The following is an 18801-nucleotide window of genomic DNA, read 5'->3' on the forward strand; positions in this document are numbered from 1 at the left end:
CTTGTGTGCACAAGTGCTTACACCAAGGTTGTTTCCATTTGTTTTCTTCTCTTTCTGTAACTTCTGGTTGTGAAAATGGCCTCAATTTAAATCTTAATTATGGCCTTCTTGAACCAAATCTCAGGGAGAAGGAAGTGAGTCTCTTAAGGGGCAGATTTTGTGTTAACATGTGGACTTTTTCTTTCCCAACACTCTTGTCAGACTGAAAGGGAAAGTGTCAGGAGGTCAGCATCTGCCAGATTCAGGAGGAAATCTGAGTTTTTATTGTAAAGTATGCTTTGACTGATAAAAAAAGTTTAAAATAACTCAGGGAGTAAGATAGTTTTTAAGTTGATGTCATTGGGTCACTTTTCCTTCAATTTACATCTCTTGGTCTGTTCCTGCTGGAAGCAGTGCAAGTAGTAGGGCAACTTTTAAACTGATAAGGACTCTTAGGCATAAATGAAATGGCTTCCAAACCTCACTTAATGCTCCTTGCTATTGACTAAATCACTATGTTGCTCTTTCTCTTTATTCACCCATCATTGCTAAAAAGATTTCTGAATATTTGTGAGATTTTTAGCTTTGCTGGTCTTTATACCATGTCTGAAAGGCAGCATGGCTTTGTCTTCATTGTCACTGCCTACCAGAGCTCCCATTTCTGTGTATGTGACAACTAGGAAATCAGAAGAAAAAACAAATTATTCAGAAAACTAGGGGGAAAAGTGATTAAATTCTTCCTTCTTGCTGTTCATTTTTTGTTAACCACTCCTTTTAAGGTCATCTTTTTTCCTCTCATGCTCTCTTTACTTACTGAAAAAATACCAGGTAGTGGCATGTTTAGGGGAAAAAACTGTGTCCTTCAAATAAAATATTTCTCTTAGAAATTTAATTTTGGTTAAAAAAAGGTAATTTTTCCTTGGATAAACATTTGAAACTTGCTACTTTCTTTCTAACATCAAGTAGTAGATGATTTCCATGAGGCCACTCTGATTTATCCCCTCTGTATCTCTTTTTCCAGCCATTTCATAATAGGTAGTTCTTCATTCAGTGACACCCATAAAATAATTGAAGATTTTTAACTTTTTTTAAAATGCAAAGAGGAAAATTATAAAATATTACTGTTTAAATTTGGTTATATTTCTAGTTCTCATTTAGGAGAACTCATTTTACTTAATGTAAAGCTGCTCATGGCCATGTCAGAAGATAATTCATTTAATAACTTCATAGTCCTTTAGTGCTTCTCCAGAAGGATCGTACAGAACTTTCATGGGCACAAAAATCCTGTACATCTCCTAGTTAATTTCTTAAATGTATGTTCTGAGAGTCTGTTTCTGCCTAGTTTAGAAGAGATGGACAAAAAGATTCCACTGTCTTTCTGAACAATGAATCTTCAGAGCTTGAAAATGCATTTATCATGTATACCTGACCAAAGGATGGTGATTTTCTTTGAAACTTTTGAAGTTGAAGGGTTTTGTCTTGCACAGGGGAAAAAAACCCCACCTCAAACTCCCAAACCAATCTGACTGAGCTTAGATTAAAATTAAGAAGTTATTTTATTTTTTCTAATCATATGGATATTGTCCTGAGCTGCAGAGCGTCACAGAGCCCTTCATCTCCTTTGTGGTAGAATTTCTCACTCAGGATGATGTAGCTCAGGGAAACATGTCTCTGTCTTTCAAGCATTTCTCCTACTGACCATGCTTCAGCTCCTTATGTTTTCTTCCTTGAAGGCAGAAATCCCTTTCTGTTTTCTCCCTCTGTGATAAGTGATGCACAGCTCTCTGTAAGAGAGCTGCCTAGTCCTGAGCACCAGCTCCTCTTGCCAGCTCCTAAGTTTCTGCTTAGCTTGTTTAGTGTGTATGTTAAATATGTGTGCACAGACAAATAGATCTGGGGAGATTCTGAACTGTTTGTGGGGAATCAAACAACCACAGCATTATAAAATAAATTAGGTTGGAAGGAACCCCTGGCAGCCCAGTCAAACCCCCCACTCAAAGTCATTCTTTTCAGATCAGGCTATTTAGGTGTGTCTGATCAAGTTTTGAACACCTCCAGTGATTGACCTCTTGAAGCTTCTTTAAGCCCTGTTCCAGTATTTGATCACACTCCTTTTCTTTTTTTTTTTCATGATGTCAAATTGGAATTTAGGATGTTCCAATCGCCATTCAGCTCTGTGAAGAGACAGGCTCCGTCTTCCTTTTATCCTCTCATCAGATCTTCCTTTTAACCTCTGAGCAGCAAGGTTTCCCCTTTGCCTTCCCTTCTCAGGGCTGAAGGGACCCGGCTCCCACAGCCCCTTCTTGCACCCAGCTTGGTGCCACTGTGGCATCTGCTCCAGTAGGTAACACCTGCTCGTATGGCATCAAACTGGAGTTTGCTGATGCATTTCCACAGAAAGGAAAGGATCAAGGGCACCTTTGTGGTACTGAAGGGGTCCTGCCAGGACCTTTGTCCTGGCCCTGTGTCTCAATTTTCTGAGTTCTCTGTGTCCATCTGTGGTAGCAGAGGTGTGGTAACATCAATTTCTGGTGTCCTGGTTCATGTCACCATCTTAGGAGTCCATTGTGTCTCATGGCAGTGTGTGTCACAGCAGTTGAGTGATTTGCTCCTGGCTTTCCTCTGTGTGATACTGTGCAAACTGAGGAGTGTAACAAAATGAAAATGTAGCAACTTTTTCCTTAAGGTAGGAATATGGCAACTGTGCAAATCTGTCTTTTTCCAGAGATGCAATGAAGCCTTTGGATCAAAAAGTAAAACAGTCATTAAGAGTCAAGTGTGACTCTGTTACTGTTAATACAAACGGTGAAAATTTACATATGTTGCACCATTCTATTTTCTTTTTTCCTTTTACTGTTTTTTTTTTTCCTTTTTATAAAAGTCGTCTCCCTTATTGTCTTCTGCATGCTCTGGAATGTGGGAATACTACATCAATGCAACAATGACAAGTATGAGTTTCAGGCAGAAGAAAATTAAAGATATTTATCAAAGTATTTTCATCTCTTTGGAGAAAATTGTTGTTGCTGAGTTACCATGCTACCTGAAACAAGCTCTGGTGGATTTAAGCAAAATATTACAAGTATCACATTCCTCTGTTTTCTGTTTAGCTTGTCTTCTTGGGAAGTAGCCAGGCTTTTATGTTTTTTTTTAGATAATGGGTTTTTACCCTTCATTCCACTATTAGCATCATGTTACTGTATAGAAAGAGATCTGTAGAGGAATGGTTTTATTCAAAGTTTGTTTTCTTTTGAATATCTAACAGCAAGTATCAAGTGTCTCAATGCTATGCCTCAACCATTTAGCAATACCAAAGCCACAGCTGAGTTTGTTTTGAATTCAGTGCTTTGTAAGCAAATAAAAGCTGTTGTGACTGGCCTTGGTGCAATACTCACAGCTGGATAAAGCACAAGGTGCTTTCAGAGACCAGCTGAGAGATGTGGGGGTGTGAGGGGGCAGAAGCAGCTCCACAGACCCTTCCCTGTGCTCCCTATGGAGAATGTAAGGATGCTGTATCAGAGATGATCAGCTGGATGCCAGTCCAGCTGTCAAAACAGAGGTGGGATCCCCTGGGTTCTGCAGCAGCAGTTTTGTTTCCTCTTTCAGCACAATAGTCTTGGCATTGCCCTCGCTAGCACCACTTATTTACCCAAGTACCTCCCAGGCACAAATAAGCTGAATTTCCATTTTATTTATCAGAACAAAGGGGCAGGGTCATGGTCCTGTCACCAGCGTCCATGCTAGGCTTTGCAGTGGTCAAACAGCCTAGCCCAAAGAGCAACCTTTTCATTAAAAATACTTCTCTGAAAGCACAAACCAAAAAATTTTCTCCTGCATTACATTACTAAGTGTGCAACTTCACTAGTAATGTTTAGGAATGGGAGCAGTAACCAGCCTTTTGTCGCCTGGTTTGTGGAAATTGGAGGTGTATGTGAAATCACGTGGAATTACGGGAAGACTCAGATAGCAAATATTCCAGAGGATGGACTGCAGACATGGAAATGGAAGCCTGTGGGGCCTGAACTCCCCTGACAGTGCCTGTCCTGAGCTGAAAATAGCAACTCACTAGGCCAGCACAGGTACAGATTGCCAGGCTGATTTATGGTGTCTGCTGTGCCAAATCCGTCTGATCTGTTCCTGAAATTGGTCTGATCCTGGGTCTCAGCTCGATAAGCTGTTCTGTACTCAGCTAATTCTGCAGAGAACCGGAGATGTCTTGTGCATCTGTAATACATGGAGGACTGGGAGCTGGCTCTACTTTGCTAAGATTCAAAGATTTGTTATATGGGAACAGTTTAAATAAATGTGTAAATGCTTTGAAGGCTCCTTCTTTCAAGATGCCAGTCATAAAACCAAAAAGTTTTAAGAACTTCGATTAGGTAAATGCCAAATTCCCCTGCACTGGACATGCTATTTTCTTTCAGAAAAGCCACTTGGAATTGGTTTCTGAATTGGGGCCAGTAAACTTGTACACCCTGGGACATCTCCAGCATCTGAGCTAGCGTTTCAAATTGTATTACTAAGCTCAGATTAACTGGCTGCCTATGAACAGCTGTCAAACCAATTTCACAAATGATGAGGTGAATAATTCCAACAAGGATGCAAAGGCTGTCATGGAAGTGGAATGAAGCCACTGCCAGCCTCTCTGCATAGTTCAGGGGCATCACCAGTTTTCTATGGCCATGGGCTGCTCACAAAGAATAGAGTTTACAGCAGCCAGAGCAGACATTTTAAAGTTACAGTGATGAGTAAAAAGACTGATTTTGATACCTTGTTTGGTTGGAAAGGGGAGGCTTGCATTTTTTAGTACAGCAACAAACAAATGCAGAATGTGGGAGGAGATGACTCAGAAAACACCAGCATAGTCTGATGTTTGTATTACAACATAATAAATGGGCTGTTTTATATGTATGTGAATGCACGTAGACAGAATGCAGATGAACCTAATAAAATTATCCTAATCACTGGGATGACGGCCTCTCTGCAAGTAAGAAAAATTGATCACCTCATGTGGAAAAGGAGATGTATCTTAATTTTGGGGTGTTCTTTCCATGTAGAAAGGATGATATTTAAGATTCTCTTTTTAATAAAGTGCTGGACTTTCTGTCAAATGACACTTTGTAGAACTCAGGCAATTAAATAAATGCTTTCTTTGTGAGAAAATATTTTTGGATTGGGGATGTTCTTCTGGAAAGTCAGGTATTGATTAGTTGGTTTTTTTTTCAAACTAAGAAAGGTGAAAAATAGAAATAGGAAGGATTAGGATTCGAAATTGTGACAGTGGAGCATGGGGCTTTTATGCAGCTTCCATTAATATCTTAAAACAGAAACCTGAGTAAAAATGGGTCACCATTTTGGAGCTAAATCAGGTTTATATAGAAAGGAAGTATTTTTGAAATTACTTTGGAGACAATAGATAGTAGATCTTATATCTCCACAGGAGAGCTTAACCATCTAATGCTGCAGATAGCTACACTATTTTTTCTGAGTTCTCTTTCTTTCACCTTAAGGATTAGAATTATTGCTCCTGCCCAAACTCAAATGTCTTTTATATGGATTTTAATTGCGTTTCCCTGTTTGAATCCTTTTGGGTTTTTATCCATGTAAAACAATTTAAAAATCGATTAATAATTTTTATGGCATATTGTTTGAACTTTATTTAAATGTAGTAAAATAGAAGATAGTTCTTATTTCTCTAAAGGGGCAGTCTTAATTGAGGAGAGTGGTTGAAATTAGCATTAGCTAAAATTATGACAATGACTGATTATTTATGGCAGCTGAATATTAAATATTTTTTGTCTTTAACTAACATTTTTTGTAGTAATATCCCCCTGAAGGAGATGCAATCAGACTTCAAGCTGTTTCACTAATTCTTTTGTACAGAGTCTGGGATGCCAAAGGATTTCACCCAGTGCAGGGTGGCTGGAGTGTCTTTCAAGCTGTGATGAATGTGTTGAGTTTTAATACCAATTATTGTACTTCATGGGCTCATTGGCTGCATTAATATTGCACTCACTGCTAGTACTAAAACTTGTGATGGTAATAAATTGAGAGGGCATGACATCCAAGTAGGCATTGCTTGATTTTATACTAGTTTCTTTTGTTTTATTGTAGTTTTTCTTCAAGAAAGTTTGGGAAAATATATACATTTAATTTCTCATATATTTCAAACATGTACCTGATATATATTATTTTCTATTTTAGCTTAGCAGTTGTATTCACCCCAAGTTATGTGTGTTAGAGAAAACAAAACTGAGTAATAATTTCAGCTCACAAAAGCTGGATTCAATTCAATAGTGGCCCTGCTTTGAATTAATGATGCCATAAGATCCCTTCCAGCCTGATTTATTATATATTTTAGAGATTTCAGTGCAATATCAATATAGATCCCTTAGGTTCATTAATTCACACATGATGACAATTTGCACTTTGCCAGAGACAGCTTTATCCCTGCTTACCATGTCACTAAAGACAACATTTTACTCTGAGAACCTATCCTTTGCTTTCAATTACAGAATGCATTGCTGTTGACATAACACTGGTGCTATAAAGTCCAGTTATATCTTTTTCAGATCATTCTTTTTTCTCTATATATGCTATAAACTTATTATTGCCTTTAGAGATCCCTGAAGACCCAGAAATTGCAGAAGAATATTATAAAGATGAGTTTGAATCCTGTTCAGAAGACAGTGAAGAGGAGGAAGATGCAGAATTGTCATGGACAGTCTCTAAGACAAATCACCAGGTAAATGTGACCTTTGAGAACCCTGTTTACACTTGATGCTCATTTTCCATGAGAAAACTGAGTTCCTTCCCAGAATTTGTCCTACTGGCATTGCTGATTTTTTATTTTTTAGGAGTGTGTGTATATATCAGTACCATGAATTAATTATATGTGTATTGTAAGATATTGATGAGAAAGATTTTTGCATTCCTTCAAGATTAAAGGTAATAATCCCATGAATGCCTTAAGGTAGATCATTGCCAGAAACCATTCTTGTGACTCTAAAACACTCAGAGTGGGATCCTCTCAAATGCCAGCTGTGATTTAATTTAAATTTAAGCTGAAAGTATACTTGAAGCATAAGATCTAAGTTCCAGCTCTAATTCCCAAGCAAAGATAGTCACCTCTACTTCCTGCCTGTATTAGACATATTTTCTAGGACAGTGTGATGAATGATGAGCCTAAACAGCTGCAAGACTTGTTCAGCAAATCTGTAGACTTTTCCACCTCACTGAAAGTGTCAGTGAAGAGAAAACTTATTGCTGAAAGGCTTAAAGCAGCTTTATCAGTTAAGGCTGCCACAAGACAGTCAGGGATTGCAGTGTGAAGGTTGAAGATTATTGCAAAAGGCACCTAATTTAGATCTGATCAGAATGAGCTGAGAGGAATCTTGTCTCCAGTGATCAAGTTTCCGTGAAATCAATAAATTTAAGTGCCTGAGGCAGTTCTGAAAATGGATCTTCCTAAGGCATTCAGGAACTATCAATTTATCCCATGGGCCTCCAGTTTCAAGCATGGCCTGCAGTGCCTCTGAATGGTACTATCTGGTTCTGCCTAGGAACAGGAACTTTATTCTGTGATCATGTGCAAAGTTTGCAGAACAGGGTGTGATGTCTTCTGCATTCCAGGGAACCAGCCAAGAAGACTAATACTCTTCACTAAATTATAAATAACTTGTGGTTTTTGAAAAAATGAACTAATAGCTTCTTTGAGATGTAGTTTTTAAGGCAAAAATAAAGTGTGAGAAATCAGAACTCTACTTCTACCACAGTAGTAGGGGATCCTGAAATTGTCCCACAAGTAAAACTTGAAGTTTACTCAGAAACAGATCCATTCAATCTAGACATGTCCCCCTAACTTTCAGATTAAACACACAGGATGCCTTAAAATTCAGGAGCAGATTGTGCAATAGTAAAGAAATTGTTATTCAATTGCAAAACAGCGAATTATCTTAGACAATACTTTTTTAAAGTTTGCTGCATTTATGCTTACCCACAACACATAGACATACAAAGAAACCATTGCCCAGAAAGTCTACCACAAGGTACTCTTGAAAACAAAATTACTGCTCATTTTCATCAGACTCTGAGACAATTTTTCTTGTTTAGAATGCCTTTTGAAATTTTCATTCGACTTTCATTGATGGTATCATTAAGTGTCAATCAGTAGTGGTTTTGAACAGGCAGACTGCTGCTTAGAATTAATGAAGGGCAGAAGACAAAAATAGATTTCTCAGTAATGCAGAATAAATTAGGTGTTGGCATTCAGATGTGAGCTGTAATAGTCCCTCATGTTGGACTGACTGAAAATCCCATAATAAGAACCAGCATGGTGGGCTGGAAGAGCCATCCCACTGACACCCCATTGTCTCTGTCACCTTAAGATATTGAATAAGTATGTTTATGGCTATTGACACAATTACCTTTTCTGTTTTTTGGGAAGTGAAAATAGGCAATTTTTGTTTTCTCAAGTGAAAAATTCTGCAGTAAATCTGAAGTGAAAGCAGACTGAACATACCTGTGTAAATCTGAGCACCTTTGTCCGAACTCAACAAACAGAAAGGCATGAGGGGAAGTAAGCAAGCATTATTAGGGAGTAAACATCTAATTCAGGTTGGATGCAATACTCAGAGATGTCTCTCTTTGGTGATTATAAAGGGATTTACAGTTATTAACATGCACACCACATCTTTCTTTGGATATCAATGGTTATGTGAGATGAATTCCACTCAGAGGTAGGTGGGATCATGCTCAGTATTAATAATAAGCTTCAAATCCTACCAGAATAGCAGAGGTTTGCTTCTGCAGTTATTTACTTAATACCAAAACTCCTACTTCTATTTCTCTGATGGTATTCATACTCTTAAACCCTTTCTTCAAAGATACCTTAAACCAAGCTTTTGGAGATGTGTGCTAAAAAGTCATTCCACAGCAACACAGTAAAGGCTACTAAGGTAATTTCTGCAAATCTCTTAAATTTCCAATCCCAAGATTGCTTTACTAGTTACTTCTGTGCAGAGAGAGCAGAAATGCTGCACCTGGTGGTGCTCTCTGGTGACCCCATTATTTCAAACAAGGATTAAAAAAATTTCCAATGTTCATGCAGTAGCATGGGGTCAGAAAAGTCATCTTTATGAACAACATATTAAGGTGCAAGATATAGAAAGGGATATGAGCTATTTATTCAAGCTATATTAGGCTCTCACAGATGTCAAGACAGACTGAGAAGCAGCAGCCTCATGTGGGATGTAAGACTGCTTAGGAAGGTAGAGTTAGGCACTGAAACACTTTAATTTTAAAGGTTTAGGGTGGGAGCTGAGACAGCTTTTTTTTCTCATGTTGGTACAGCCAATCTGATTTCAGACACGTTTTCCAGCACTGGAGTTTAGTGTTCTTTGTTCCTTTCTTTTGGAGCAGAAATGCACATTGACAGATTTCAAGCAGCAATTTGCCAATTACCTTTCCAGACCTCCACCTCTTCAAGCCAGTGGTTCTTTTCCACATGTTTTTTAATGGGAGAACCAGTTTCTAATTAGGGGAAAATCATAAAAGATAATGACAAACTGTTTTTAAAAGCATTTTAATTTGTGATGCTTAACAGAGGTTTCATCTTGAAAAGTTAGTGTGTAATGAAGCTTCCATTGGCTTTGATTTAGCTGGGATGCTGGTGGATGCTCTTTGCTGCAGTTCATCACCATGCTCTTAGTGGTTTTTCTCATGAACATAATAACAAATTCACCCTCTTCACTATGACAAAGTCTACTACTGTGATGCAGTAGGTTCCTGTTTTCAAATTCCAAGCTGCTTCTGAGATTGTCAAGCCAGACAATCAGCTGACATAAATTATCATAGCTCCAGCAGCTCTGAGTGGTCTGTGTGCTGTGACCCTTAAGATGCTCCACTGGATTCCTAACATATGTTTTGGCAGACTTGTGGCTGTTAGAAATGGGGTTACTGTTCTGAATCTGGAATGTGCAAGCATTCACCCACACTGGCCCTTGTCGCTTCTGTAGGGCTTTGCTTTCTCTGAAAAAAAAAAAAAAAAGAAAAAAAGAAAAAGAGAGAGAGAGAAAGATTAAAGAAATAGATTTAATGAAACAGCTAAAACTAAATCCTCCTCCAATGCTAAACCCAAGTGGGGAAAAGATAGGAGTGATGAAGAGGTGAAAATATGTCTTTTGCCTTACAGCATAAAGAGAAGAAACCAGCTTTGTTGTTATAATTGGAGTAAATATGATGTCCTGTTGAGAGAAGTCAAAGGTTTGGGAATTACAGGCTTTATCCCATAAAAAAATGATTTTAAAATGTTTTATCAAAGCAATAGTGTTTTATATGGTTGTTTACTATGTTTTGCCTATCTGTCTAAAGATTTGTGGTTAACTGTTAGTGATAATGAAAATAAACATAATTATAAAGTAATATTAGCAGAAAATCAATACAACTTTTTCATTTTGAATGAAAAAGATTTAATGAAATCTTTTTAATGAAGTCCTAATGGTTCTTTTTTCTTTTTAGAAGTACAGAGAAATTATATCTGTAATGCTGTCTTAATTCAATATTCAGTATGTACTGTGTATGTTAACATAATGAATGCATTCCCTGGCATTACCTGGCTGCAGAACTGGAAACCCTTGTGCTGACTTGATCTAATCATGACCCCACAGGCTGCTCCAAAAGGGAAAAGAGACTCCTTTGAACCTCTGAGCTTGTGGGTTACCTTTTGTAATGGCCAACCAAGAACCTGATTCCTGCCTTGCAAACCTCAGATAAAGTAGCAGAGCCTGTTTCAAATATAAGCCCATGAAACAATTTGCGGTGAAGAATAGTTAGTTTATGCTCATCCATAACAGCTCCCACTTGCACCAGAAGGTCCCTAACCAGCTGGAAGTCATTGCCAACAATTTATGCTGTCTTACTTAGGTGTACTGGCAGTTCCTAAGTTGAGAAATTTAGAATGGGCATTTTAGTAAAATCACAGAAGAATATAAAACAGGTTGTCCCTCACAGAAGTGGAGGTCGATAGTGTTTGTTTTTATTCCATTGTTTTAAATCTTAAAGGCATAGAGTGCTGACTATTTTTAAAAAATACATCTTTTTGACATATTTTTTAAAAATACGTATTTTTGACATATTTTTTAGCAAGGTTGAGATTTTGACTGTCAGTTTTAAATATCAAGAAATGCTGTATTTTTAAATGTGATATGGCAGCAGCTTCTACACACTCAGAGTCCAAGTATTTCTTGGACTTTCATAAAATTGTGATGTTCTTCCTGGACAACAATCATTGCTTAATGGCCAGAACTTTAAATTTCATCTGTGTACACAAACAGTATTTCATATGCATATCATGGCAAAACTGTCAGCCATCTGTTTGGTAGCAGAACACTTGAAATATAAAAAATGTTAAAATCTCTTCTTAATTAAAATTTTATAATTAGTTGTTGTTACTAGACATGTAAGTGGATGCAATTACATGAAATATAAGTATTAATTTGCTGTGGGCAGCTATCATAAGCATAAAAATTTTGGCATAGTTAAAAAGTATAAACTTGCCTTTTTCAATGTAATATTGTTTTAGATATTCCAGAACGAACTGATGATAAAATGCTGGTATATTTTCAGAGACTGCACACCACCCTCCACAGTAAATATATCTTCTTTAAATTCCATGCACAGTTGTTCTAAACACTTGTGGTCTGCAAGGAATCTGACTTAAATTGTTGTTTGGTTATTGCATCATTCCAAAGTCTGATGTTTCAGGAGAAGGTATAGAAAATGTCCTGGGCAATGTAACTTCTTTATAGTTTAGTCTTGACACTTACTGGTGTGATATCTTCTATGTTTGTTGGATGGTACCTCTGGGACATAGTGTTTGTGTTTAGGTTTGTGGTCACACAAATGCTGTTCCTGTTTCTTTTATTCACAGGACAGTGATATGGAGGCAATGGTTGAGTATTTGGAGAGTGTCCTGAATAGCAGCTCATTGGGTAAGATGATGTATCTTCTTTACATAGCAGCAGTTATTAGCAGTCTGTATCCATCACTGTCCAACTATTTCCATTTTGCAACAAAATAACTCAAAAAATGTGATCCCGTTGAAAATTACTTCCTTAATCTACTGCAAAGAACTGTAATTATACCAAAAGAAAAGACATAAATAGTTAAGTGCTTCTGTTGAAAATAATAAAACCATAAAGCATGATAGTTAGAAGTATAGAATGTTATAAAAAAAACTTCTAAAAACTTGGCTACTGTCATTTTCTCTCCAGAGGAAAATATTTGAAGATGTGTAAGCTATTTTATAGTTATTAATCCTGGTTACAATAAGAGAAAATGAATTAAAATATTTAATGTTTTTAAAATTATGATCAAAATCTGGATAATAATTTATGTAACAGTATCTCATTCCAGATACAAAGAAAACAGTGAGAATTTAAGTCTATAATTTAATCCTAAAATCTCTGGCAAAATATTGTCTATAGATTTACGGCTGGAAAACCTGGGTCATTGTGGTCTACTTAAAAGCTAAAAAGAAAACTTATGAGAAAGAGGGCTATTTACTGTGGCTGTCACAGTTGCTGTCCTTAGAGCCACCGGGTGGGACTGTGCCAGCAGCAGTCTGAGTGTGAGCTGCACAAAAGGCCAGCTGAGCTCCCAAAGGCTCCCATGGGAGCTGCAGCCTCATTTAGCTGCTTTGTTTGCACTCATTCAGTTGGGATAAACCTGATTTGGGATTGTCTAAAACCATAACTCAGGAGACTCCTAGGAAGTCATGCTTCCAGAGGTTCTTCCAGGGCTGAGCTCTGGTTCACCCCTGCTTGTGAGCCTGGACAGACGGGAAGAGAGAGCCAAAGAAGAAGGATGAAAAGGAGTAATCAAAGTTGTTGCCATCATAGTCTTGTAGCCACTGGTCACCTTCAGGGTCCCATGCCAGGACACCCTCAGCACTGAAGAAAGGAACATTTACATCCAGTTTCTCTTCACACTTACAGAGAACCCCCTGTCTCCAAATTCTGCACTCATTTATGCATTTGCAGCATCACTGTCTGCAATGGGTTTGCAGAAGTTGAAATAAGAAAAAAATTTTGCTCTGTGCTTCAATATCCCTTCATTTAATAAAGAGAGGAATTGCCTTGAAGGTTGTGAGAACAAACAAGAATATTAAGACAAACAGTGATATTTTAAAAACAGTATTAGAAACTCCCTTATCTTAATCTTTTCCCTTTAGAATTAGGGACAAAAAGATGACTTTTTTAAAATTGTAAGATTAAATAATAAATTGTACTTTTATCACTAAAAAAATTTTCAACCAGTCTGTGATGTAACTTAGAGGCTAATTTCAAACTAGGCAGCAATTAGGTATGATTTTCTCCAAAGAAATATGTGTAATGATAATAAGAGACAAATCTCCAGGTTCCCTTTTATCTTTGCATGCCCAGTATCACTTAGAAAGTTTAAACTTTCATTATTTTAAGTTTTTCCAAAATCAAGATATAAACCTGCAGTGGGGATCATTTTTATGTGTGCTAATGTTCAGTTATACCTTGCATATTTTTCACTGGGCTCCAAATTCCCATTACATCAAAATTTTCTATATATAGTGCAATTTACATGGGTTAGATACTTGCTGTCTTTTTCACCCTAAAGCTAGTTGTGTCCCCTTCCATGTCTGCATTTCTTTAACTAATCAATAGCACATTAGTTTTACCCATGGCATTGCCAGTGCTGGCCAGAGCCTCCCTTCTTGACATCCCATGCCTGTAATCCTTTGCATCTCCTCTTCTGTTCCCACTTTTCAAGTCATCTGCTGTTGTACCAGGCCTGTACTTCTCTGCATTAATTGAATTAAGTTAGTTATAAATATGTCATTCTACACAGAATACTACTAATCCATCTAAAAATGCAGGTTGTATGTTACAAGAATAACTGGAAATAAAACAAAACAGCCCACTACATAGTAATTCAAAGAACTGCTGCTATAGCTTAAGCACTTCAATCAAAATTTCTGTCAGGACAAGCCAAGATCAGACAAACCTGAAGCCTTGCAGACTCAGTTCCAGGTGTGTGGCCTGGGGCAAGCAGTGGCAATACCATATTGCTGGGCTACAGAGCTGCAACAGAATTGCAATGGCTACTCCTGAAAACAGTGTGGATTTCATGGCAATAATAGGGCAATGGAAGCAGGAATCTGGCCAGGACAGAATTTCTTGTAGCATCTTTCATTGTTAAAGATTATGAGTCATTCCAAGCGGTTGTTAGAGAATAACCAAGAAGAAAAGTGCTAACCTTTTTTTTTGTCAGCAAAGGCTGTGATAAAAAGGATGCAGTAAATATAAATTGTTTTCAACATGTGGAATTTGTTTAGTATAAACCTCAGTGTTTATAAAAGGACTTGGGAGGTAGCTGAGTTTTCTCCTCAAGAGGTCCCAGAATCACTCCAACTACAAGAGCTTTTGTGGTACACAATTGCTTTTTTGTTGTCTATAAAAGTCCATGTGGAGAGTGTTTGAAATAACATAGGCTGTGCTGATAAATTGAAAAATTGTGAGGATCACAGAAAAAACTGCAGAAGATTTTAAAATTTACTAAATTTGCCTGGCATAAAGGGAGAGAAGGTTAGGGGCAGTTGGGTCACTTTGTATTGTTTATGAATCTGGAAAACACATATGTTTCTAAACTTTTCTATCTGTACAAAAAGGCATTGTAGGATCTCATATGTAGTAGTGAAAGGTAAGGAAAAGAAATCTGAAATACAAACAGAAGTTTATGGTTCAGTGGAGATAACAGCTTCACAACTCACCGTAGCTTATGAAGAGATGCAGAAGATGTGTATCACCTATTCTTTGGTCATTAGCAGGAATGTTTGTAGGAATGCCTTTGGACCATAATTGATGAAAACTCCTAGCAGATAATGCACCTGTGAGTAAATTCCTTTCTCTGCAGATCCTCAGTGCAAACCTCCAACTGGTGCTCTATCACCTGAGAGGACAAAGATCTTTTGCCCTTTGCCCTATGTTGTTTCTGCAATACTGGGTTAGACATTGGGAGACATTGAAATACATTTAGAAAGCCACAATACCTGGTTTTGAAAAGACAGTGCTCTTGTTGTTTCATTTGATTTTGTTTAATGGATCAAGAATGATACATTGGATAAAAAATGCAAATAATTATCTGGTAACTTTTTGAAGAAGCCTAGTTCCTTGTTGTGTGTTGATATGTGGGTACACAAACTGCCTGAAGCTGGGTGCAAAATACATTATTAATCAAGTAACTGCTTCTAAGAAAATACCTTTGATGTAGAAGTGGTACGGCTATGAATCACCCCAGCAACATTTATTGAGGTGTGCTGTAGCACCAATGTATCAAGCTGTTAGCAGCCTTCACTGAGAACTCATTTTTTAATTACTAACCACACCTTCGCAGCATCTTAAAATATTCAGTCTGTGCTGCCTTGCAGTAGCTAAAAAATCATATTAAATGGAGAGAAAGATATAGAGTTTGCAAGATATAGAGACTAAGTTTTTCTTGGCCAACTGCCAATGTGTAAAGTAGACAAAATTTGAATTATTTAGCCAGAAATTCCAGGGGAGAAAAAACACAAACAAAACCCAAAACAAACAAGAAGGATGTTTTTAATGATGAAATGTCAGAGGAGAAGGAAATATTGTAGTAATAAATATACTGAATTCACTACACAGAAAGAATATGCTGAGCTTTTACTACGGTGATCTATCCTGTGATAATAATAATGCCAGAATTTATCTGGTGCCTGTGGTTAAATGTACTCCTTTTTAAGAGACTGCAAGGTTTATATTTTCCTTAGGACACTGGTGCTCAGGGCATCAATTTTTAATTGGTTTCAAAGCACCAAAGCCCAACATCTGGACCTTAATACTGTGCCAACTGTGAGAGGAGCCCACTAAGTCACAAGCACTGCTTTGTGCAGCACCTGGGATTTCCTAAGAGCTGTCCTGAGGATAACTCAATTTTCCAGTGCTGCTGAAGGAGCTGAATGCTTACAGACTCCATGTAAAACATATGGATATGCATGTGCACTCTTACAGTAAATGATCAGGAAATGCTTTTTGCAATAATGGGTGAAATAATTGGTTGCGAGTAAGAACTGGGGTTGTCATTTTTCATCTTTTAAACTACATTAACTATACCTGAGTTGTAATACTTAGGCACCAGATAACTCTTAGCTATTGGGTGTAAGATAAGCTAGGAGTATGTTTTTAAATGTGCAATTGTTTGTCCATCCTGCTAGCAGAATCAGGAATCCATTTCTTCTGTGCTTCCAAGCTTCTGAATCCAGTCACTGTGAGTGATTCAGTAGGACATTCACAATGGAAAGCTGTAATCTCAGCATTCAGATGGATGTGATCAGGGTCTAGAATCACGTCAGGCATAGGAGCTTAACTGTTGGGAGAGCCATGATTGCACATTCCAGGGAAGCATTTGGTGTTCTCTGGGGGTGTCTATATCAGCTCATGGAGGGAAGGGAGCTGCAAGCTGCCTCTGGCTGCATGTGATCCTTGTTAATGCAATCCAAACTAAGCCAAACCCCAGCTGAGTCCAAGCTAAAAACCCCTGGTAGGAGAGGAGTGTGTGCTCAGTTGGACAAGACATTGTGTTAACGTGTTTGACCTTTGGCTTGCTCCTACCCTATGCAAAGCCCTCCCATGCCTGGTCAGAACTTGGGTCCTGTGTGGCACAGCCCACACATTTACACCCTGATACATCTCCTTTTTTTGGGAAGTGAAATCCTAGTTCCAAACAATTTGCGAGAAGGGGCTAACATAGCTGCTTTGTTCAGCTTAACAAATTGAAAGCTGAAATTGGATCTTTTTTTCCAATTATGAAGAAATGAAAGGTGTGGTATTTGCTGGGTCTCCAGGATGAAGGAGGACTCGATGAATCTGACTCCATGTTCCTAGAAGGCTAATTTATTATTTTATGTATTATGTTACATTAAAGAACGCTATACTAAAACTATACTAAAGAATAGAGAAAGGATACTTACAGAAGGCTTATCAAGATGCTAATTAAAAACTCGTGACCTCCTCCAGAGTCCCGACGCGGCCAGATGGTGATTAGTCATTAAGTCAAAACAAGTCACATGTTGGATAAACAATCTCCAAACCACATTCCAAAGCAGCAAAACACAGGAGAAGCCACCAGATAATTATGGTTTCCATTTTTCTCTGAGGCTTCTCAGCTTCCCAGGAGAAGAAATCATGGCAAAGGGATTTTTCAGAAAATATGACAGTGACATGAAAGGAGTATGCAAAAGGGAAGGAAATAACTGCATAAGCCAAGGGAAAGGACTGGCACAGGAGGAAAATGAGCATGAACTGCTTGACAAAGAAATTTTATCTGGAAATAAGAGATTTTAGCCACTAGCTCCCAGTGAGCCTTTGAAATTGTCTTTCAATGGGAGCAGTCAGGGCAAAAAGTACATAAATTTCTTAGGAAAACCACAGACTTGTATGATGGGATGACTACATGAAATTGCAGCATATTTGAGCTGATAACCCTGTCAGTCCTCTGTGATTCAGCACTTCTGTGTTCCTGTGCACAAGTGCCTCAGTGGTACGTGAGCCCTAGGTCCTGAAATATTGCAACAGCTCACAAGGCCTGCAAACAGAAAGAGTGGGCATGTGTGTTTATGCATGTATATATCTCTTACACATACATATATATTTACAAATACAGGAATGTTTATATATATATATATATATATATATATATATATATATATATATATATTTTAATACATAAAAGGAGTACCTTTATCTGAAGGAGAAACTGATGTCTTAAGAGAAATATTTCCAGTTTACAGCAATGATCAAACTCAAGGAGAGACCTGCCTGTTAGGAAGAATGTTCTTGCTCTTAAAGATAAGTAAAAAAACAGTGGAAGAAAATGCATATTGTCTAAACTAATATAATTTTTTTGGATATTTATTCATCCCAGAACTTCCTGAAGTGATTGTCCTTTCTGTTGTAATTCCTTGTGTATTCCTTGTTATTACAGTTCTGGTGCCTTGTCCCTCAGAAAGGAGTTGCCCTTAATGTACATTTAATAATCTAATTCATCTTTAATTAATGTGGCACTGCCTTGTGAGAAACAGGAATAGTCTTCCTCCTTCTGACCGCCCTTGATTCTGCAATAGAGCTCGGGGGATGAAGGTGAATAAGGTTGTGTGTCTGTGCATTGATTTGTAGGCTCGAGGACTGTCACCAGAGTGTCTCCAGGGGAGCCCCAGGGATTCAGAGCTCTCAACAGCACAATGGCTGAGACCAAGCTGAAACACATGAGGGAGTAAGTAGCAAATTTATGTGTTACCAATGTGCAGGCAAGGAATATGGATTTGGAAAACTGCAAAGCACAGCAAATAAAACCCAAAAATCCCAACAACAAAAATAAATGGATGGTAAGATGTTCAAAGACTTGCCTGCTTGCCTCCAGAGAGGATGAAAACTGACCCTCACTTCTGATTGTTTTCTTGTAAGCTGCACAATCACTGACATCCTTCCAGGATCCAGTTGCCTTCCCTGCTGTCAGTGTCATTCTGAATTTCACTTTCTTTATTAGCACAGCCCATGCCCACAAATCACCTGCAAATGTACACATTACCACCATGTTTGCTCCCTCACCTGCAATTCATTTTTGCCTGGAATGAAAAGTAAGTGGGTTTGTTCCCCATGGTGATATGATGTTCTAAACCAAACAAAATTGCTGCTGTTGGCTGGTATTTTCAAATGAGACAGCAGGCAGTACATGGACAGTTCCCTTTGAAACTCATTGTCTACTCATTTT

General features: G+C 37.9%; 1 protein-coding gene across 3 annotated transcripts in view; it reads left to right on the plus strand.

Annotated features, from left to right (window-relative positions):
- NEK11 (NIMA related kinase 11) overlaps positions 1 to 18801 on the plus strand; it is an 82027-nt gene that overhangs the window by 49698 nt on the left and 13528 nt on the right. For all 3 annotated transcript variants that reach the window (XM_059474955.1, XM_059474964.1, XM_059474972.1), the window contains 3 exons: positions 6597 to 6721; positions 11906 to 11966; positions 18207 to 18303. In XM_059474955.1, coding sequence (XP_059330938.1) covers positions 6597 to 6721; positions 11906 to 11966; positions 18207 to 18303 — 283 coding nt within the window. The remainder of the gene's footprint in view (positions 1 to 6596; positions 6722 to 11905; positions 11967 to 18206; positions 18304 to 18801) is intronic.

Source organism: Ammospiza nelsoni, chromosome 1, assembly GCF_027579445.1.
Source record: "Ammospiza nelsoni isolate bAmmNel1 chromosome 1, bAmmNel1.pri, whole genome shotgun sequence".
NCBI lineage: Eukaryota > Metazoa > Chordata > Aves > Passeriformes > Passerellidae > Ammospiza > Ammospiza nelsoni.